This window comes from Rhinolophus ferrumequinum, chromosome 6 (assembly GCF_004115265.2).
Source record: "Rhinolophus ferrumequinum isolate MPI-CBG mRhiFer1 chromosome 6, mRhiFer1_v1.p, whole genome shotgun sequence".
Lineage (NCBI taxonomy): Eukaryota > Metazoa > Chordata > Mammalia > Chiroptera > Rhinolophidae > Rhinolophus > Rhinolophus ferrumequinum.
This window is the reverse complement of record NC_046289.1, coordinates 92414916-92438414: the sequence shown is the minus strand read 5'-3', so window position 1 is coordinate 92438414 and position 23499 is coordinate 92414916. Positions and strand designations below refer to the sequence as shown.

At 32.7% G+C, this 23499-nt stretch overlaps 1 protein-coding gene across 1 annotated transcript in view; it reads left to right on the top strand.

Annotated features, from left to right (window-relative positions):
* MDGA2 (MAM domain containing glycosylphosphatidylinositol anchor 2) overlaps positions 1–23499 on the top strand; it is an 806109-nt gene that overhangs the window by 717546 nt on the left and 65064 nt on the right. The window contains exon 10 of the mRNA XM_033109651.1: positions 5978–6126. Within this exon, the coding sequence (XP_032965542.1) occupies positions 5978–6126 (149 nt within the window). The remainder of the gene's footprint in view (positions 1–5977; positions 6127–23499) is intronic.

The following is a 23499-nucleotide window of genomic DNA, read 5'->3' as shown; positions in this document are numbered from 1 at the left end:
CTTAACTGATCCATTCTCTTCTTTCCCACCAGGTATTGTTGTAAAATATAAAATGGATGTATATCATATCCCTGATTAAAAACAGAAAAATCCCCATTTCTGTTAGAAGCATTTCTTTCCTTTTTAGTATGACTCAAGATCCATTAATTTCAAGAAAAAGTAATTATGATTCCAAAAATTGTATGTATTCTTTTGCTCAATGAAGGAATGACAGAGCTGCATAGCTCTTTATTTAATATTATGTCTGTTAGACTATAATGAGTGATCCACTGCGTTAGACTGTGTGTAAACACAGTGTGACTCTTGACTCCAAAAGCACTTGACTGTATTGTTAGCTTCCACTAAAATGCATACAGTCAGAGAACTGAGATTTCTGTGATTTTTAGAAGTCTTTTTTTTTTAATCAGTGTATCATCAAAGTTTGCCATGAATTTCTGTAGCTACTCTTCCTGTATGAATAAATACACCTTTGAAAAGTTTTTAATTGTTTTATTATTTTGTATACTTTGCAAGTGTGTTTAGTGAATTTTCTTCATTATTACCATGTTGAATATTAATTTAGTTCTCTTTCAATTCTTTGATAGCACTGATTTCTTTTCACCTTGGGAAATGAAAATCAGTAGGTTCACTGTAAAATCTTTTCTCCCACTTACTGGTTAAAATAATCTGAGACTAATTGGACTATAGGGTTAATATCAAACATCCTATCATATCAAACAAGACACTCCATAAATTAGCACATACCTATTTTTCCTGTCATATTCAAGTACATGTGTTGTGTCAGCCATTGTAGTAAGAGCTGATGAGAACACTTCTGTTCTTCAAAAGCGAACCATTTGGTAGGAAAGACAGGTACTGCATGCTATAGCCACACCAAACCCTGTGGCACTGTGTTTACCCGAAAATAAGACCCAGCCGGACAATCAGCTCTAATGCGTCTTTTGAAGCAAAAATTAATAGAAGACCCGGTCTTATTTTACTATAATATAAGACTGGGTTTTATGTAATATAATATAATATAAGACCGGGTCTTCTATTAATTTTTGCTTCAAAAGACACATTAGAGCTGATTGTCCGGCTGGGTCTTATTTTCGCGGAAACAGGGTAGTTCTAAAATATTGTCTATAATATATTTATTTGTCTCCACTTAACGCCATACCTTACTTCTCTTATTCTTCCATGATCCACCCTTCTCTGTCTGTGGAATTTCTTCTCCTTTAAGGTCAATAAAGATGTCAGATATGTACCCTGTAAAGCCTACATTTGGTCCCAACAGACAGTATTAATTATTCTTTCCTAAAAGATCCCATAGTTTGTTTACCATTTTCTATTGTATTCTTCAATTGTTTTATGCATACTTATTTATAAATTTCATTTTGTGGTTCCATCATCTGTAGTCTAATCCTGCTGCTTGTTGGCCTTTTAATCACTCATAATGGAACATTTGCTTGTGGGTTACTAATGTTGTATTTTTGAATTCTGATTCATTGAGGTTTGGTTTAGAGAAATTCTCTGCAGTCTAAGTTGAAAACATGTGTTTCAAGGACAACTCAATATTACATCTACTCAAGCACTCCCGTGGTATTGCTAGCCAAGGATGATTTTTTTTCATTAATGCAGTATTTTTGTCATCTTCCTATGCTGGTGAGGAGCAATTTTTTTCCCAATATAATATGTCTAAGATTGCTAGTTTTACTGGTCTTGATCATATGTGGTGGCCTCATTTCAAACTTCTCAGCTTGGACGGGGCTCCTTAACCTCATCTATGGGCCTAAAATCCAGCTCCCCAGTGTACAAAACAGCAACACTGTTTTTCTCCTTAAACTCTTATTCAGTGTCTGATTTTAAGTTCTTTGTTTTCTGACCCCTGAGGAATAATTTTCTTTTGTGCTTGCAAGTCTAAGTATGCATCTGAAAAAATATTTTTGTTGTATTTTAAGCTAGCATTTTTATACTAGGAAAGCTTCTTAATGTCTTTTACTTTGAGCTTTATGCATAAAATAATATTTTGAATTCTCAGTTTAATCACTTTTCAAAAGCTATTTGCAAAATAGAATTAATGTATTTTTACATAAATTATATTTAAAATTTTGAACAATTAAATTTTCTCTTTATGTATATTTTAAGAATATTTTAAAATCCAAGATCTTTATATAATCACTCATAATGTGTCTTAGAATTACCGGCTAGTTTGGATAATTAATGCAGTTCTAGGTCAGGTAGACTAAAAAGATTTAAACTGGAACAATATTACGTAAAATTAAAACTAGAATATTAATGAGAAAAAATTTTCTTGGCATGCTTGCTAGATGGACCAAAAAAAAAAAAAAAATGGCATGGAGGATAAAAAAGAAAAAAATATTATGAATTATTTTCTTGTTCAGACAGCAGTTGTCTCATTTGGTTTTAAGAGCCTAGGATTATTATAAAGATATTTCCTTAGTATTACTGTGTGTTTCTTACAAAATGAATATAAAAACATTAAATATGATTGTCTCTGAACTCAGAGAAGACATTTGAGTGTGTGTGTTTAATTTTAAGATATATTTTTCAAATGAAATCAGAAAGCATGTTTGCTTTGTAAAGTTGATCCAAAAGAGGATTAGTACAAAGTATCTCTGAGACATAAGCAGACATATCTATACTTACTATACTCAAAATTATTTCTTACCAGTACTTGTTATTTACTAATCAATATTATTTATGTACCATCTAAAAACAGTTTTCACCTTTAATTCCAAGATGATGCAATTATTGAACGAAAATAAACTTTTCTTTATTTTTTTTTTAATTCGTGAATCAAAATAAAAATTTGTCATGGTTCTTGTTGCATTTGATTGTTTATTTATATCAATTTCTGTATATCATCACCATTTCTATTTTCTTTCTAAATTTTCTTTATCTGTCATATGAGGCATTGGAATAGATCGCCTATAAATTATTTTCTAATACAATGTTATATGAAAAATTATTACATGGGATATCACTCATATATGATATATGATATGAGTGATATGTCAATACAGATAAAATAAAGTATTTTTAAAAATACATTGGAAAGCTTTTGTAATAGTCTGTAGTTAAATATAAAGATGATGATGAAATTTTACAGTAGAATTTGATCTATTGGGATCATTTAAATGAGAGTTAGATTGTAGCTTAATTTTTTACTACCTTGAAAATAGGTCTTGATAAACAAATTCCCATTATTAACAAAGTCATGAGGAATTTTATTTTATTTTTTTAACTTCAAGGTCAGGCTGCTTCAATAACCTTAAAAGTACTTATTTAGAAAAACAGTCAGTCCTAGAAGTATAGCAATTTGCATTTATGACACACAGCCAATTACTCTCCTGGCAGTCAACAAAAAGCAGGATTGGACTACAGATAATAGAAACATAAAATGGAATTTATAAATAAGGATGCTTAAAACAATTGAAATAATACAATTAAACAGTAGGCAAATGTTCCTTCCATAGCACCCTAGAGATATGAGACTGAGACATACCTTAATAGTCCTCTTGTGGGCAGTCATCAATTTCAGCCCTGCTAACTGGGATCAGGAATTGACTAAATACCTCTGGTGAAGGGAACTCATAGCCTATCGAAGTAAGCCATTCCATATTCAGAGAGGACGGGTAGAACATTTCTAAGTCAAAATATGTATTATTTTAAAAGCCTCTCACTGGTATTCATCAGATTTCATAGATCTGTTAATATTTAAATGTAGTCTGATTTTCTTTCTCTGTGATAGAGTTTCAACTCTTAAAAAACTCCATTTGCCCATTTTTGAGAGGACTTTTTTTTTCTTTTCCATGTTAAATAGCCTCTGGTTTTTACTCTATTCTGTCCCTGCTTCTATGTAAATGCACCATTCATTTTATGAAAAATGTTGCTTAGAATTAAATCTAATGCCCCTAGTATTTCCCCCTTGGTTGAAAAACAAAAGCAACCCCGCTTCTTACCTCAATTCAATCTGGACACTACCTCTAATGAAAACTCTAGGTTTACATTACTCACTTAAACAGCTCTTTACTTCATGTGTAAGTTTTGGATGCTTATTTTTAATCAAAACCCCTCGCTCATTATCTAGGCTACTGTTAAATGCACCTCCTTAATAACATTTTGGGACATTTGGTCTCAAACACAAGTTGTCAATGACGGTTTAGGTATGATTCCTTCATTCAGTATATTGTTTCCTTTTCATCTAGATTTTGCTGTTAGTGTTGTGAATATGAATGTGTATTCTTATGTAGTAATAAGTGAAAATATCATACAAGATAAAAGAAGTAATAAAATGAATGTGATGGCTCTTCTAGAGACCTCCTTCTATGCAAGATTCTTTGTATGGAGTTGAGAATCCATTTTCAATTCAACTGAATGAATATTTATAGAACATTTTATAATGCACACAACGTTGATGTAGGAGACTTTTCCAAATGTTACTGACATTCAGATATTTAGTATTTAACTTTACTAGTAAACTTGTCAAAAATTAAATTAATTTCTTCTCACATTATTTTTTCCTGGTGAACCTCTTCAGGATAGTAGAGACCACCACTTCCATTCTCAATGTTCAAAATTCATTCTTCAACTGTCTGTGACAAATTTTTATGCAATGACTAAATGATAGGTGACTAATGATGTTTCAAGAAATATGAAACGCAGGTAAGAAAAGGTTCTGCATACAGGAACTCAGGAGGAAAACCGCAGGAGGACATTTAAAATTTAATCTATTTTTTTTAAAGAAACAACAGAAATTATGTTGAATAAGGGATGATGAATGTATAACTTATTAACTAATCATTCAGTAAAATTGCAGAGCTATTTGAAAAGTCTGAGAAAATGTAAGCAATTTCTATGAAGACAGAGGCCATACCTCATCATTCATTGTATCCGCAATGCCTAGTACACTATTTGGCATGTAATAGACTCTCACTAAATATTTTTGATTTAATAAATAAATATAGTATTGGTAAAAAAAAATGGAAGGTGTGAAAAAAAAAACACATTTCAAAATATCAGGAAATTGGACCTGTAATTCCAAATGGTCTGTATAATTTTAAATTTGGCAATAATAATTAAAAAAAACATGTTTTATATATGCTATATGCACTTGACATATCCTTAAAATCTAAATAAAAACTTTATTATTGGCCAAAGTTCTTGTGCTATTGCTAAGTTTTGTTTGGTTATTGACAAAAGACATGGATAATATAAACAAAGTTTTTCATTTTCCCTGATTTTTTTTTTAGACAGAATTGATCATTCACTTGCTGATATATACATTTTTTGACTTCTAGGATGCCACTTTTTTTTTATTTTTTTCCTACTTAGTGTTTTTTCTGTCTCTGGCCTTTATAGGGATTCTTATCTCCTCCTATATTTCTTAACCTTCGATTGCCCCAGTAGTCAGACCTAGTTTTTTTTTTTCTATCTACTCACACTCCTTTAACGATTTCATCACTCTCATGGCTTTAAATTTAAAATCTATCTATATGCCAGTGGTTAGCAATATTATATCTCCTGCCCTGGCCTTTCCTGAATGCTAGACTAGTATATCCCACTTGATGTCTCCTTTTCGATCATTCAAATTGTTTAAAAATAACTTGCTGATCTTCTCCCCAAAATATAGTCCTCCCATCGCTTTTCACCACCGTTGATGGAAACTCCGTTCTTTCAGTTTTTAGGCAAAAAAAAAAAAAAAAAAAAAACAAAAACAAACACAAAAACAACCTTGTAGTCATTCTTGATTCTTCTTTTTCTCTGACATTGCTTCTCCAGTCAACCAGGAAATCCTCTTTTAACTATTCTCAAAATTCTCTCCAAAATTGTTTCTAGTTTAATAATATGACTTTCCAAATATAAGAGTGATGAATAGAACACGTAGTAGAAAGTAGTAAAAGGGCCAAAAAGAACAAGTGTGTTTAACCGTGACATGGCATTATTCCAAGTTAAGAACTCTTTTTGTTTTTAGGCAAGGCTTACGCTCCAGAATTCTATTATGACACCTACAATCCCGTGTGGCAAAACAGACACCGCGTTTATTCCTATAGTCTACAGTGGACACAAATGAATCCTGACGCAGTGGATCGCATTGTTGCATACCGCTTGGGTATTAGGCAGGTGAGAAATTTCATCATGTCTTCTTCTTCTTTGTGGTCCTCAATGAAGACCGTGTTGCTCTGATTTCTTACGATAAATGTTAAATTATTTTGCATGAGTTCCAGAATATAGTTTCCTATGTCAAAGATAATATTACTCTACACAGAACTGTTTCTAATTATTTATAAATCTTTGAAGTTTACATATGTATATTCCACTATGACAGCCGACATAGTAAAGTAACATGCTTGGAGCCTTCTAAATTCTTCAGCACTAGATATGTGATAGAAATTCAATGGTGTAATTGCTATGAAAAAAACTTAGTTAAGGGGTGCTCATACTTACCTAAACTTCATAATTCTTTGTCTTGTTTCCTAACAAGGTAGAAGAAGACTTACATTTTTTTACTCTAAGGGGTTCAAAGTATACCAGGGGTGCCAAAAAAATGTATACACATTTTAGCACGTTGCTCAAGCAGCAGTTTGCTGGATGCTTATGGTAACCACTTTGGGCACCTCTTGTAATTGCAGAAGTCAAACGGAATTTGTATTCATCTTTTGTTTTTGGTATATGTTGAGTATTACAATTTTAACACAATTTTCATTTCTTAAAATGTGTATACATTTTTGGCACCCTCTGTATGTATGATGTTTTAAAAGTTAATTTAATATGTATGAAGAATAGAAATATTTTAGTAAACTGAGAAAAAACAATCAAGTCTGATGGTTTCCTAAGATAGCTAAAGATTATAGGTTATGTGACAATATTGTATCTGTCTTAAATGTTTAACTTATATCTGTTAAACTCAGTTATCCTTTCATGATATAAATAATATTTTTGAAATTTAAATGTAGATCTTTACATTGTTTTCTGTTACATAGTGTATTATCTGGGATTACCGTTTCAGCACAGCAACACATTTTTGAAGATTTACTTGATTTCCCACAGATTTTTAAAGTGTGTTTTCTACTTCCTTAACTAAATCACAGAATAGCATTTTGAGTTTGGACAGGAGACAAGACAAATTTTGTTCAGAGAAAAACTGATCAACCATCAACAATCCATTCAGCTGCACTATCATAAAACCAATGTTTCTCTATCTTGTTCACAAAGTCATAATAAAAGACACTATATGAATGAAGTATCATATAAACGTATCATAATAAAAGACACTATATGAATGAAGTATCTACTTCATTCAAATTAAGATACATTTTGTGTTGAATATTTTTATCCTACATGTCTAATAATCTAAAAAAAATATTTTCCTAGTGAATGCATCCTAACATTTGATAATCACTGCTTTCTTACTTAAGCATTCACAGGTCACTGACACAGCCAACAGCAATGCATCATTCAGAAAGTTTCCCTCTTATTTATTTTAGTTCCTAAGAAAATCTGAGTAAATTCCAAATCCATATCAAAATTGTTTTAATTTGATGACAATTTTCTTTGATAGAGAAGATATAAACAAGAAAGATTAGCAGGCTTTTCTTTCTCTGTTGACTGGGCGTACCCCTTTCTTTTCTTAAAACATCTAATATTTTTAGATCTTTCATATTTGCAACATCTTAAACATTGTTTTATTTGTTTGTTTTAATTTTATTGGGGAATATTGGGGAACAGTGTGTTTCTCCAAGGCCCATCAGCTCCAAGTAGTTGTCCTTCAATCTAGTTGTGGAGGGCGCAGCTCAGCTCCAAGTCCAGTTGCCATCTTCAATCTTTAGTTGCAGGAGGCACAGCCCTCCATTCCATGCGGGAATTGAACCGGCAACCTTGTTGTTGAGAGCTAACGCTCTAACCAACTGAGGCATCTGGCTACCCCAAAGCATTCTTGACTTTGGACACTTCAGACTCATTTTCCAGGTCCTTACCACATGATTTGGTCATTCATATTCATTTATTATTATCTGTTATGAACAAACTAGAAACATAATACTGAATTGTTCTTTGTAAACTTAAATTATTTTAGGCCCCTCTTCCTTTTTTCTGGTTATAGGTTTATTTGCAATGATAGACACATAATTTTATCTTTCGTTTCTCACTTTCTTCCTCTAAGAAGAAATTTAAGAATTTAAATTCTTCCTCTAAGAATTTATCTTTTCTTAGAATATGTGGGTAACTGGCATTGCTCCCTGTGTGCTGGACAGCCACCTGTTCTAAGTCAGCAGAGTTTACCCAACTCTGCTCATCATTCCATCCTTTAACATCCCTTTTCTCCCCAGTGTATCCATTGTGTATGCAAGTCACCTTCTCTATAAGTCAAAAGTAACAGAAAAGTAGTTACCATTGTGGTCCTCCTCATCGCATAGACTGATTTTAGCAGAATTAGACTTCCTCCTGAGAGATCCAACTAAAGTCCTTCCTTCTCGTCCATCTCTTGTGCTCATTATTAATAAACTACCTTCTGTAATCATTTTGCTAGGATTGCTATGTTATTTTCCAATGCACTTTCTCTTCTTTGATTTTCCTTTCCTAATATGAGTACCTCCTCTAACTTCTGGTCTTTGTGTTTCTGATCATAATATTAGTATATAATGCTCTGATATGCAGTGACGCACAATTTCCAGTCACTGTGTTGTCTCTTGAGAACAGGTAGTTAGACAATAGCCCCCTACTCTGCTTCTTTAGAATAAATTATAATCATATATAAGTATGTGTGTGTGTGTGTGTGTGTAAATTTCCCCCTTATTATATTCTGCTAACATAATGAATGCCAGATGCATCTGGCTTCCAATTCTAGCCAATCTAGCCTTATCACTTTATAACTATATAATATTGAGCATATTTCTAAACATACCTAAGCCCGGATTCCTACCTGGTAAATTGAAGATAATGATACCAACCAGGCATTTGGAGTATAAAGTGGAATACGTCCCCTACTTGTCCCACAGGTCAGGTTCCCTTGGAATGTCACTCCTTCCACAAACATCTGTGGCAATTCTTATTCTCATCTGCCAGGGTTGCGTAAAGATTAAAGAGGGCATTTTAAGAACTCAACATTTCTACTATTTTTATTTTAGTTCTGTTTAGTACACTGTATGTCCTCAGCCTAAGTGTTATTCCTAGCCATAATTTTTCAAAAATTAATTTCTAGATATATTTTTCACTGTGTCATATTTTTATTTCAAACCAATTGCCCTCCATAATATCCATTTTACTTATTCACGTTTTTCTTTTCCACTTTGAGTCTTCATTTAAAGCCTCTTGATCAGATCAGAAGAAGTCTGCTGCTAATACTGTTCTTCCCAAGTTTGTGAGATCCATGGTAACCAACAGAGAAAAACCATATTCCTGGTTTTATAAACTATGATCCAGAAAAGAATTCCTTTCTCTTACATACTTTGTGAAGCTGACTCTTTTACTTGATATAGCATTCTTTTCTGTGATTCTTTGTTCTTAGGGTTTTCTTTTATATTTAGAAATAAATATTATTTCTTTCTTTCTATGGTGCTTTTTTATAATGCTCTATTTTAATTGGTAATGTTGCTTGGATACCATATCTTGCCATGGAGAGAAACTTTGATATATCTTTTAGGGACAACTCAATAAAGTGTAATGACCTTGTGCTTTCTGCCCATGTGACCAGGAAGGTGTTCTTTGTAGATACAGTGTAAGAATAGAAAGAGCATGTATATTTCCCCACTACCATATTCTTTACACTTAACCCTTACAAGAAAATCTTTATATGCAAAATGGCCTCAATACACAACTCTTCTTTAGAAGATCCCCTTATACACAGAAGTTTAGGATGATAGGGAAAAACATTATAGACCCTGAAGTTGATATAGTTCTTTAAGAATATTCCCTATTTAATAAGAAACAAAAGTATTAATGTAAAATAAGTTTATTTTTATATTATCTTAGCAAATGTAGGTTCCTTCTTTCTCAGATACATATATTTAGATATCACCATTGTCTTAAGACACAATCTGATACAAGTAATTTAAGAAAATCACTTTGGAAATCTGATCTGATGATCATTGTAGTGAAGATTATATAACATGCATATTGCTTTTTTCATCTTTCAAACTATCTCGGAATCTTGAGTCAATGAGCTTTTGAATGTAATCAGCATAAGGTAGATGATATTTAAATAAATAATGTTAAGAATATAACCTAACAACATGTTTAAAAAATGGATATTATTTTCCTAATAATTGGCATTTTTATCTTTGATTATGAGACCAAGTTTTCTTCAAGGGATTATTAATAATTTATGTTATATATTTTATGATTTTAAAGTCTTATTTTAACCCATTCTTTTTTGAGTCTATGTATCTCATTACATTTTTTCTATCCGTAAAATATCTATGTTATCTAGTGCAAAGCATCCGCTTTTAATATCAAATATGGCCTTAATTATGTAATACACTTCTGTATCAGACTATGTCTAAAAAACAAATTTGATCTTTTAAGACTAATGGTAAATTCACTTCTAAAGAGTCCTACTTTGTTTTTAATCCAGAAGCTGTAAGAAACTTTATTAGCTATTCTTAAGTAAAATTATAAAATCACTGATGTGTTATTAAATCCACAGCTGGATGGGTATAGGAAACTGAACCTAATGTACCGCCGGCTTTCTGGTAAAGTGAGATGACTCCTGGTTAAACTGTATGGTCTATATTTAAATATGATGAGAAAAATTGTTTCAAAATTTGAGTATTGGCTTATATACTTTTCTTAAAAGTTGCTGCAGTGTATCTAGAAAAAAAGCATTGGAATTCTGGAATCATTGCTTTAAGAAACTTAAAAGAGAACAAATGTATCATGTCAAGTTAATAAGTTAATGTGTGGAAAAAAGTTTTCCAAAATCATAATGTCCTTAAGTTATACTTTTTTAGGCTCAGCTAAGCAATTGTTTAATTTCCTTAGACAGCTACTAGCCTCCCAATCATTTGCTTCATTTGTTGCTTAATAGGAAAGAGAAAAAGGTTATTTCAATGTCTGCTTTCCTTGGTATCTAATGACTTGAGAAACAAGCAAAACTGTATCTAAGTTATCTGAATATACCAAACAACATAAACATCTTTGACTTCATTTGAAACATACACAACTGTAGTTTTTAATAATAAAGTATTTTAGAGATTTATACAGTTATTTTTTATAATCGGCCTTAGAGGTACACAATTCATGTGACTTTTGACTGTCACTTTGGAAAGTAGGGTATTTTATTAAATAAAATGCTTTATTTTCTCCTGTTCCTGTCTTCTTAAGTCCTGATATATTGAAATGCTTAGAATTATTGTATTCATTTGTTTACCCAGTCAGTAAAACTTTGAGTAAATTTATCATATAGTAATTACCAGAATTTAAAAAAAGAACATTGTCCTCATTTTCTTATTGAAATAGGAATATGTACCAAATGCCATAGAAATAGGTATGAGAGCGATTACTATTGAAAAATAGTGGGGTTAAGTAACACGATCACCAAGGTGAAGACTGGTTTATTTGTTAGTTTTTATAGGTTTATATTCAAATTCTCTTCATAAATAATTATCGTTAATAATTACTAATCAAGAAATTACTCATCTCAATTATACTTTTTGGTATAATTGATTATTGGATGAATTTATTATAAATTTGTTTTGTGACTAGAATTACTGAGCTATAGTTTATTTCTCCTTTCATTTAAAACAATTTCATTATTTCATTAAATTGTTCATCACTTATTGTTGTTTAGTAAAAGCCTAATAGTATAATAGATCATAGTAATTAAAATATGTAATTTTTTATATACACAAATGACAATATACATGATGATTGTGGTTATTAATACTGCTAAGTACCTAATTTAATGTGTTCATAGAGGAAGCAAAAAAATTGAAGAGCATGCAGTATAATTGATTGGTCATGTGACTTTTGGTCATAAGACTTTTTATGCCTTGGCAACTTGCATGAAGAAGTACTAGTTTCTATGCCACGGTCTACAGATGCTGAAGAAAAGTTGTAAGATAAGATAGAAGTGAAATTAGAATAATGTGCATGATTGATTTAAGCCAGTTAGATTTTCTTGAGAAAAATATTTAGAGGTTCCATTTGACATAGGGCATTTAATGCCAGTCTAGGTGAATCGGTGGAGAATTAATAGATAATCTGGATTCATTGTATAGTCTTAAATCATGAATAAAATGACATTTTCTATAGATTAATCTGTTCATATTATACATAGTATATTGAATGATATTACAATAGAGGCAGAGACCACAGTTAAGCAGGTTTGCAGTAAGATTTAAATTAGACAAGTAAAGGTGGAGAGGAAAAAATATTGAATTAAGAAAATGTTAAAATGGGCAGAGCTTGACTATTGATTTAATTTTGAGAAACAATTTTAAAGAGTACAGTGACCTTATATTCTCTGCCATTTACTTTAATTTCTCTAGTGAATGTTCTGGAAATCATCAAATATATAGACGAAGAAAAGAGCAAGGGATACAGAGAAATGTAGAGAAACCATTTTGTAAATGGTCTCTTTGGCTCTGGAAAAGAAATAAGCCAGAATCAAGTTGGTATAAAACGAAATTATCTTTATCTTCCAAATGAAAGACAATGCATGTCCTCTTCATTCCTATAAATACTAACTTCACAATGTATCTGTTAGGAGATATAAATATGATAAATTTGAAAGACCTGGACAAGCAACGTACCTCTGGTGGAGACGATTTTGTGAAATAAGGGTACTTTGTCTTGGAAAATTCCAAGTACTTTCTGAGGATTTTTTCTGAGTCTGTGTCTCTTTTAACACATTTTATTTTTTGTTATAATACTGTATGGGAAAATTAATTAGAATTTTTCTTTTTCTTGACCCTGAATGTGGTAGAAAAATGAACAACCTCAAAGAGACTTTTGGAGCCCAAGTATTAAATTATTGACAGAAATAAAATATTGAATCAAAGTTAGCAAGTATGCTCATGTTTTCAAATTAAGCTTGTTAAAGTTGAGTAATAGAGGAACATAAAACAAGTAAAGGTACCATAGTTAGTAACATGCTATTGGAATTTAAGTGGGCACTTCCCCTTAAATATTTAAATTATAGGTTAGAAGCATTAGATGTGAGAACTGGAACTGACAAAATATAGAGACATAAATTTACTATATGAAGAGAGTAATGATAGAACTTGCAGTGAAAACGAAAGAACTGATAGGTAGAAAAATCTTCCAATTTCAGAAAAAATAAGGGAAGAGTGTATGAATGTGTATATGTGTGTGAGGGGGTGTTATTTCTACTTTTAAACAAAATTTGGAAAGGTTATAAAGCCCTAAATTTTTAAAATACTAGACACTGACAAATCAGTATTGCATTTTTATTTAAGTAATTAAGTTAAGAGGGGAATAGGAAAAAGTGAGAGAGAGATTGTAAATAGGTTTAACATTATTCAAAGTCAACAATTATAGATCTAATTAAATTGACCAGAGCCTATCCTATTGTCCACTTGAATCAGTATTTTATTAAGAGAAGACTGATATATTTCCTTAATTGTAAGGACACTTCCTAAATGCCTAAATTGTGTCTTTTATAGTCTGTAAATATGTGGTTACAGTATTATGGAATCCAAGACATTGATCCAAATCAAAGAAATTATCCAACAGACCTGTGTGTGTGTGTGTGTGTGTGTGTGTGTGTGTGTGTGTGTGTGTGTGTGTTCAGTGTCTTAAATGACTAGGAGTGTGATTGGTAAACAGTCATTCATTCAAATATTTTTAAGGAAAAGAAAGGATCAAAAGTGAAATGGAGTATAGATTAATTGTATTTTTTCATGCTTCAATACTAGCAAGTTGTTTGAACACAGATTTATATATGTGTTTATAGTCTATTTGTACTTTATGTATTGCATTTATTAATAATCTAAGCACACTGTCTCCTTTGTGTTATAGCAGTAGTTCTCAAAGTTGAGCATGCGTCAAAATCATCTGTAAGGATTTTTAAAACAGTTGGACCAAACTCCCAAGAGTTTGTATTTCTAACAACTTCCTGTGTGATACAACTTCCTGATACAGCTGGTTTCAGGCAACACTTTGAGAACCAATGTTTTATGTTTTCATACTAGAATGAAGAGACTAAGATCAGATTCCATTTTCATCTTTTGTCTTGTCCTTATACTAACTTTCTTAGATGTTGTCACCATGGAAACAGTACTGTAAATACTGTTTCAAGCACAGTGCTTGGCATATGATGCTCAATACCATTTGTGGAATGTTAATTTGAAATTTATGTTTTATAATGGCTAAATATTATGTTCCAACAAGAGAGTCATTCTTTTGTTATGCGTGGATTTATACATTTCCAAGACCAGTGATCGTTAAAATATTGTTCTGAGTTCACTCTTGATTTTCAAGATTTATCCAATAGAAAAAACCAAACTGCAAATATTTTCTTTAGTTCTTCTGAGCAAGATATACACAGTTCCTTAGGCTTATATTTGTATAGATTTCTAAGCATTTTTTACATCATGAGACCTATTAATGATATATTAAAAGGTACTTAATTGTAGTATGTGTGAAGTAAAAAATTTGCATTTGGTAGTTTCCTGATGACTAATTCAGGGCTTTACAAAGGAGTGTGACTACCTCAAAACATAGTTACACTCCTAAGTGATCATTTCCTCAAATTCCAAGAATGAATGATTTTCAGTTGTCTTAAATTGATAACCATTTGTATTGCTTTTATTTCATTTTTAATTATAAATTACTATTTGTTTAGATTTATCATTTTCAGTTGTATTTCAGGTTTCTTAAGTGGTGTTAAATGTAGAGTCCTACAAATTTTCACACTATTTTTATACCAAAAAACCTGATTACTTTTCAGCAGTCAAAATAAAATATTTTGACTAAAATGGCTAGAACAATATTTACCTTTGAATAATAAATCTTGAACATGACTGATTTCAAAAAAATTACATAAAAACTACTGCTGTACAAGTACCTCATGAAGGATTGCTAAGTTTTTCAAGTTCCTGTTTTAAAAAGTTCAAACAAGAAAGGCAAAATATCATAGAATGTTTAAGTTGCTTTAGTTTATTTCAAGTTAGAGAAACCATTTCTGAAAAGATGGAAACAAGAAGTTGAGTTGAAATTTGAAGGTAATAGTTTGAATATTATAGCCATTACCTATTCCTAATAGCTGTGCATGAAGTATATATACTATAGTCTGGTAATGTTCTATGTTCTTTACATGTATTACCATATTTAATTACTCCCTTTTAAAATTTTCGATTACAGTTGACATTCAATATTATGTTATGTTAATCTCAACTGTACATCATAGTGATTGGACATCTAAACAATTTAAGAAATGATGCCCTGTTTGGTTAGTATCCACCTGGCACTATGTGCAGTTATTATCATAATAGTTGTGATATTCTCTGTGCTTTAATTTACATCCCTATTACTATTTTGTAACTACCAATTTGTACTTTTTAATCCCTTCAACTTTTTCACCCACTCCACCAAACTCACTCCTGTCTGGAAACCATCAAAATGTTCTCTGTATCTATGAGTTTTGGTTTTCTTTTTTTATTTTGTTCTTTAGATTCTACATATAAACAAAATCACATTGCATCTGTCTTTCTCTGTCTGAATACTCCACTCAGCACAATATCCTCCAGGTCTATTCATGCCACTTCAGATGGCAAGAACCCATTCCTTTCCATGGCCAAACAATATTACACCATATACATGTACCATCTCCTCTTTATCCATTCATCCATTGATGAACACCCAGGCTGCCTCCACATCTTAGCCATTGTAAACAATGCTGCAATGAACATATGGATGCAAACATCCCTTCAAAGTAGCTTGGGTTTCTTTGGATAATTACCGAGAAGTGGGATTACTGGGTCCCTCTTTGTCTTGTGTTATAGCCTTTGTTTAAAAGTCTATTTTGTTGATATAAGTATTGCAACTCCATTGCATTGTTTTATTTTGTTTTGTTTTTGCATTCCATTTTCATGAAAAATCTTTTTCTATCACTTTTCTTTCAGTTTGTGTCTTTCTTTAGATCTGAAGTGAGTGTCTTGTAGGCAGCATATGTAAGGGTCTTGTTTTCTTATCCATTCAACCACCCTATCTTTTGATTAGAATATTTAATCCATTTACATTTAAAGTAACTGCTGATAGACATGTAGTTATTGACATTATGTTATTCATATTTTGTGTTTTGGTTTTTGGTGTTAGGTTCCTCTATTTCTTACGGTTTGGTTGTGATGAACTTTTCTAGCTTTTTCTTGTTGGGGAAGCTCTTTATCTGTCCTTCAATTCTAAATGCTAGCTTTTCTGGGTAGAGTAATCTTGGTTGTAAGTGCTTGTTTCTCATCACTTTGAATATTTCATGCCAATCTCTTCTGGCCTGTAATGTTTCTGTTGAGAAATTGGCTGACATTTTTATGGGGCTTCCTCATAGGTAACTAACTGCTTTTCTCTTGCTGCCTTTAGAATTCTCTCTTTGTGTTAACCTTTGGCATTTTAATGAGGATGTGTCTTGGTGTGGGCTTGTTTAGGCTGATCTTGTTTGGGCCTCTTTGCACTTCCTCAGCTTGTACGTGTCTCTTTCCTTCACAGGGTAGGGAAGTTTTCCATCATTGTTTCCTCAAATAGGTTTCAATTCCTTGCTCTCTCTCTTCTCCTTCTAGTGTCCCTATGATGAGAATTTCATTATGCTTGCTCTTTTCCCAGAGGCCAATTAAACTCTCCTCATGTTTTTGGATTCTTTTTTTCTTTTTTCTGTTCTGATTGGGTGTTTTCTACTACCTTATCTTCTGAATCACTTATTTGATCCTTTGTTTCATCTAATCTACTGTTGTTTTTTGGGTTGTTTTTTTTTTATTTGTTATTTTTTTCTTTTCTTTCTTTCTTTTTTCATTTATTTATTTATTTATTTATTTATTTATTTATTTATTTATTTATTTATTTATTGTGTGTGTGTGTGTGTTTTATCGGTGAATATTAAGGAACAGTGATTTTTTTTCAGGACCCTTCAGCTCCAAGTCCAGTCGCCATTTTCAATCATAGTTACAGGGTGCTCAGCCCACCATCCCATGCAGGAATTAAACGAGCAACCCTGTTATTAACAGCTGATGCTCTAGCCAAGTGAGCCATCTGGCTGACCTCATCTAATCTTCTATTGATTCTTTCTAATGTATTCTTCATTTCAATTATTGTAGTCTTCATTTCTGACTGGTTCTGTTTTATGTTTTCTCTCTCCATTTTTATGTTTCCTATCTCTTGGTTGAAGTTCTCACTGAGATCACCAGGCATCCCTATAAGCAGTGTTTTGAACTCTGCATCTGGTAGACTGCTTGTCTCCAATTTGGCTAGTTCGTTTTTTGGAATATTTGTTTTTTTCTTTCATTTGGAACACATTTCTTTGTCTCCCCATGTTGGCTTCCTCCCTGAGTTTGTTTCTATATGTTAGGTAGAGCTCCTATGTCTCTCAGTCTTAGTAGGGTTTCTTTATGTAGTAGGTGTTCCGTGTGGCCCAGTGGCCCAGTGGTAGAGTCTCCCTGGTCACCTGAGGTGGGTGGTTCGAGTGTGTCCCTTGTGTGGGTTGTGTGTGCCCTCTTGTGGGTAGTTGAGCCTTGGTTGCTGATTGCATGTCAATGGCAGGGATGGACCCTTGGTCTGATTGGTTGTGAAGACTGTGGAGAAACTATTGTGCAGGGGCTGACTTCACAGAACAGGATTTGCTTTAGCAGAGTTCTGGTGACTGCCCAGTCTGCCCTTTGGATATGTCTGCTGATTCAGCTCTAGCTGAAGCCTATCAGACGGCCAGCCCCAGGCCTCCTGGTAGGGACCCTGCACCACAGGCCAAGTTCAGTTGCAGCTTATGCCCTGCCTGGGACAACCTGGCATGAGCCACAAATCAACCCTCAACTAGCTGCTACCTTGACTGGGCTTGGAGGTATCTCAAGAGGCCAAGCCACAAACTGAGGCCAGCTGCCACTACTGCCTATTTTTCATCTGCTCAGCAAAAAGTACAGGACACGCCAAATCCATATATTTCCTGTTTCAGTTTAATGAATCTTTGAGAGAGATTTTAGGATAGTCTACAGTGTGAGCCAAGACAGGCCATTTGTACGGAAAAGCCACTGGAAGTGGCTTAGGTATGCCCACAAGTTGGGTGATGCAAAGTCTCAGGGGATCACTAGGGTATGGCCGATGAATGGTGTTAGCCAGGTTGATGAAGACTCAGATATGGTGGACACCTGTGTATGCACATTGGGATTGGAGAAGGCTCAACAAAGAACAATGGCTTCCACTAGGTCCTCCATCCAGGAGAAAGCTGGACCTCCAGGCTTCACCCTGCAGCCAGACAGCTCAGTTCCTCCCTATATCCTTTGCATCTTTCGAGCTGCTGTCCCAATGCTGGAGCTCAGAGTGTGTGGAGTCTGTCAGCGAGTAAGTCTGTGTGTGTATCCTTTAAGAGGAACGCCTGGGACTGCAGGAGCCCTCCGTCTCACTCAACCACAATCTTCCACTGTTTTTCACAGCCAGATGTTGTGGGGACTTACATTGGTGCTGAAACCCTGGGATAGGGAGTCTGGTGTGGGGCTGGGTCTCCTCACTTTTCTGGGGGGACCTCTGCAGCTGAGATATCCCTCCCAATTTTTAATGGTCATATGCGAGTGTGGCAGGAGCCTGTTCCACATCTCTGCTTCTCCTATCAGTCTCAAGGTGGCTTCTTCTGTATGTACTTAGTTGTAGGACTTTGGTTCAGCTAGACGTCAAGCAATTTTTAATGATTGTTGTTCTGTAGTTTAGTTGCACTTTTGATGTGGTCATCAGAGGAAGCAAGCATAGTGTTTACCTACTTCACTATTTTCACTGGAAATTTCTACATGCCATTATTTGAAATTAAGAAAAGTTTTATAAATTCTATCAATGTAACATAACTTTCTAAATTTTTCAACAGTTTTTCTATATCTGTGTGTATATCTTCAGTGCCCATTATATCAGAAATTTACATTTACTTCAGTTATTTTTATGACTACCAACTAAATATAACTGTTGCCCCTGGCTACTGAGATATTGTTTGATTTGGTTGTAATTATCTAATCTTCAAAGAATTCAGCAAATGTGATTTTTTTTTCTTTTTGTCATCATGAATTGGACTTCACACTTATGAGTACATGATTTCTGTGTACTTGCTGATCAGTCATATTGCTGTGACTGACCTAACAATAAAGTAAATATAGTTTAGTTTATATTAGTACAATTTTGTATACATAGATAATCACTTGAGACATTTTAATGTTTCATAAATATTATATAATACTCTTTTAATTTACTTATATTTGCATCTTTTTTTCCAATTTGTGTGTGGGTTAGTGGCATATTCATATTGATGCAAACTGTTTGGTATCAACAATTACATATGAGATAGTCTGTGTGCAACCTCAAAAGAATATAAATAAAAGTGTAAAATAGAGTCTGGAAATATAATGAGTATATTTGGCAAGTGAAAAGAAAAATGAAACATGCTTTCACTTGTAAAGATTAGTACTTAGTATTTTGACATGGATTTCAAGAGGTCCCACCAGCTCTAAAGTAGTTTTCCCAGTCTTGACCTTGGGCCACCGGAAATTGCTTTGAATATCTGAAATATTTTCTATCATTATTAGTCTTCTTGTATAAAGTGGGTCCTACAGACAAGGTATAATCTTGGACTTTTCATCTAATTTAAAGACTTAGCAATTTATCTTGTAATAACTTAGTAGCTAATGGTCTTGTAAGAATGAAATGAGTTGAAAGATAATCTCCTAGGTGGAGAGAAGAGTCTTCCTAGAAATGAAAAATTTGCTTGATTGTCTGTTTTGCATAGGGCTGTCCCTGCAAGTTCCATTACTGTTGTTATATTAGAGCTGCAACTTCTACATGCCTTCTCATAGTAACAGAGATTCATATTTATTTCCTGTGGTTTTACATAGACTACCCAGGTAATACTACTTTAGAGACTAGAATGTAGATTTCCAAGGGTGCAAGTGTGAATTTTCTAATAAGAAAAGACATTGAGACCCTGAAATTGAAGGATAATTCACTTGAGTCTAGAGTTTCTAGTCCAGTTTCCTCTCCTGAGTTTACGGACTTTTTAAGAACAATATATGCTATTCATTATATATGAACCCAATTCTTTAAAAAAAAAAAAAAAAAAAAAAAAAACATGCTTATGCAAACACTGAAGCATGTCAGACTGTATATTAGAAACATCAAACATTTTTTATGAAAATAAATGTTTCAGGTATGAATTTTATCAAACATTCCCAGTATGTTTGAACACTCAAGAATGCTTTTATTTAGGGTTGCTCATCTGAGAATGGTATTAAGCTCAGAAAGTACTCAATCTGCCACACTGACCCTCTGGATGTCCATATATTCTTGTATGGATTAGACCTACTTTTTTAAATTAGCACTTTTATTATTAATGCAAGTGTCAATAATAATAGCAATACTGTGATTTTTTAATAATATTAAAATATTTGCACAGATTTCAAATATTTCAAAGAAATTTTACAATTTTTTATAAATTTTGTCTTTTTTAAACAAATGTATACTTTGAAGCCCCCTTGTTTATAAAGTGATACTAATTGACTGAATAGTGTTTAAAATTTTTTTCTTTTCAGTTAATATAAAATTATTTTATAAGGGCATCCAGAGTTGACAATTGTATTAAATGAACACCAAAAAAACCAGGAGTCAAGCAGTCACTATAAACAAAGATATTTAATATAATTTCAACTTCAAAAAACTGTTGCTTGAAAACCAGATCATAATAGGCAAGTAATGCTTAGGTAATGAGCAAAGCCACAGCTCAAGATAAAGTAGGAACTTTTGTGGTGGAATGAGAAAAGCATTTCTAATATGCCATATAATACAAATAATATAACAGGTACATATATTAGACTAACAATAAGTTTAACTAGGTTTTTTTCTTTGTTTTTATTAGTTTCAGGTGTACAAAACAATATTATAGTTAGACATTTACACCCCTCACAAAGTGATAACCCCCTCCCCCAATCTACTACCCCTTTTACATCGTATATAGCTGCTACAATTCCATTGACTGTTCCCTATGCTGTACCCCCAATCCTGTGAATATATACATATATATGTGTGTGTATATATATATATATTTGACTTTCAATATTATTCAGCTTCAGGTGTACAGCACAATGATCAGGCATCTACACCGTCCATGAAGTCCTCTCCCTAATAAGACAAGTGCCCATTGACACCCTTTGTGGAAAAGAAATGCGCTGGCTAGCTGATTTGGTGACTCTATAATGGTGGTGAGGAAGAGAAATACTGTCTTTGACTAGAAACAGAATGAAGTTCCCTTAGGTTAAGTATAGAATTGGACATTTTAGTCAAGATTAGAAAATAAAACTTTAAAGTATCAAAATAAAATGTATTGTTTTGGGGTAATAAAAAGTCAAGGCATACAGCCAACTATCAATTTTATCTGTAATAGCGCCACTGAGCTAACTCTGTCCTAATACTAAAATTAAAATAATGTATTTCATGCCTTAAAAACACCATAATCCTCATTTTCTGGTGAAATCTATTTTTTTAAAAAGATATTATGTTGTACTACTAAAAAAGAAAGTGATTATCTGTATATTTAACTAGATCTGTGGATTCTCAGTTGTCTTACAGACTGCAGCAAATGAAGTATTGCGATACAAAGTAGTGTAAATCTGGAGAAAATGCATATTTTCTCTACTATAAAATGCTGGATAACATTGGCTTGAACATATGGCAGATTCTTAACCATTATTAGCTGATAGCATGAGGATATTACGGCCATATCGGAAGCAATAAAGATAGACAAATAGGGGGAAGAAATTCCTGTTGTAACTCTTGTGTTACATACATTTTACATCAATACAATGCCATGCCTACTTTAGTTCAGTAGCTTTGGGGGGAAAAAAAAACAAGAAAACGAAACCTCAGTTATAGAAAAAAAATTTTTCAGTATAGCAAAAAAGTATTTTGGAAGAAAATAGTTGTTTTTTTAATTTGCATAGTTTTAGATATAACTTCTATGCATTCAAACATATGTTGGAAAAGTGTAAAACCATATTAGGTAAATATTTTTTAAAATACATTTGGTATATAGTTCTTCCATGCCATGAGGGAGGAAGGAAATGTATCTGGAAAGAGGTAGAATGTGGGGCTCCACAAATCTATAAAATTCTACCTCTTTTTAAAAAGAGATCTGAGCAAAATATGATAAAATATTGTCTTAATTATTGATACATCTACAGTTAATTGCTTAGTATCTCAGGATGTTTCTGCAATTTAACACTGTTCATAGCTTTAAAACTTTTAAATTGAAATGCTTCTGTGGGTTAGATGTATGGTTTTGTTTTTACACAGTCTAATTAATGAATTTCATGCGGTTCTAGCAAATATTCAGCTACCGCAGTTATTAATAGAAAGGAAAAGCTAATAGTGATTCTGATAAAGTGTTAATAGTGCATCTCTTCTACAGAATTAGATATTCCATAGTATTCAAATACTCATCAATTTCAGTGACAATGGCTTTTAAAGACTACTCTTGTGTAACTGCTGGGGGAAAATCAGCCCTCAAATTTCTTGAAGTGCCTAAAACAAGCAGTTAATAAGTATAAAAATAAAAATGAAAACCAAGAAACCAAAGTTATTTATTCAATCCTTAAGCATCCTGGAGCCTTTTGCTTTTAAGACATTTCAACTCAGTTAAATGCCTTTTCTCTCCTAAATCTCTGTTTAACAAATCTTGTTAGGTAATGCCCTTAATTTTTATGATGAAATTTTAGTAATATGTGAGCCACATTATAATGTCAAAAGCTGTCATTTTTAAATAAAGACAAAAAATAATAAATACAACAAAGAGTTCCATTTGAAATAGAAGAAGAACCATAAAAAAAGCACTTCATGGCCCCAGAAGTTAAGAAGGTTCATGTGGGGTCTGCAGTTTTCCCCTCAGGTCCATTAATCTCCCTCTTGTTTTCATGTCTCTGGAGTTGGGTTTAGAGAGGGGCAAAAATCCTGTTAGGTTTCTTTTTTATTAAGAACTGCACTATTGACTATTGCATGCTACCTTTGCTTAATCTGCGTTAAAATTTATGTTGTGGTCCAATATTTTTTGTTGATGCTATCTGTTTAATTAAAATAATTGACATTATTTGTCTTAATTAGTTGGCTGGCCTTGATATAATATTTTATTTTTCTGCCATAACCCCATTCCCCATCTAGTCTTGCAATCTTGCCCTGGAGTATTTGCTTTTAATCTGTCTTTCCCAACTTCCTTTGTTTTTCTTTACGGGAACTACTATGCAATATATGGTTTTCATTAGCTAACATTATTTGACAATTGCCGAAGATCATGTCCATAAATAATGTTCTCAAAATTTTAGT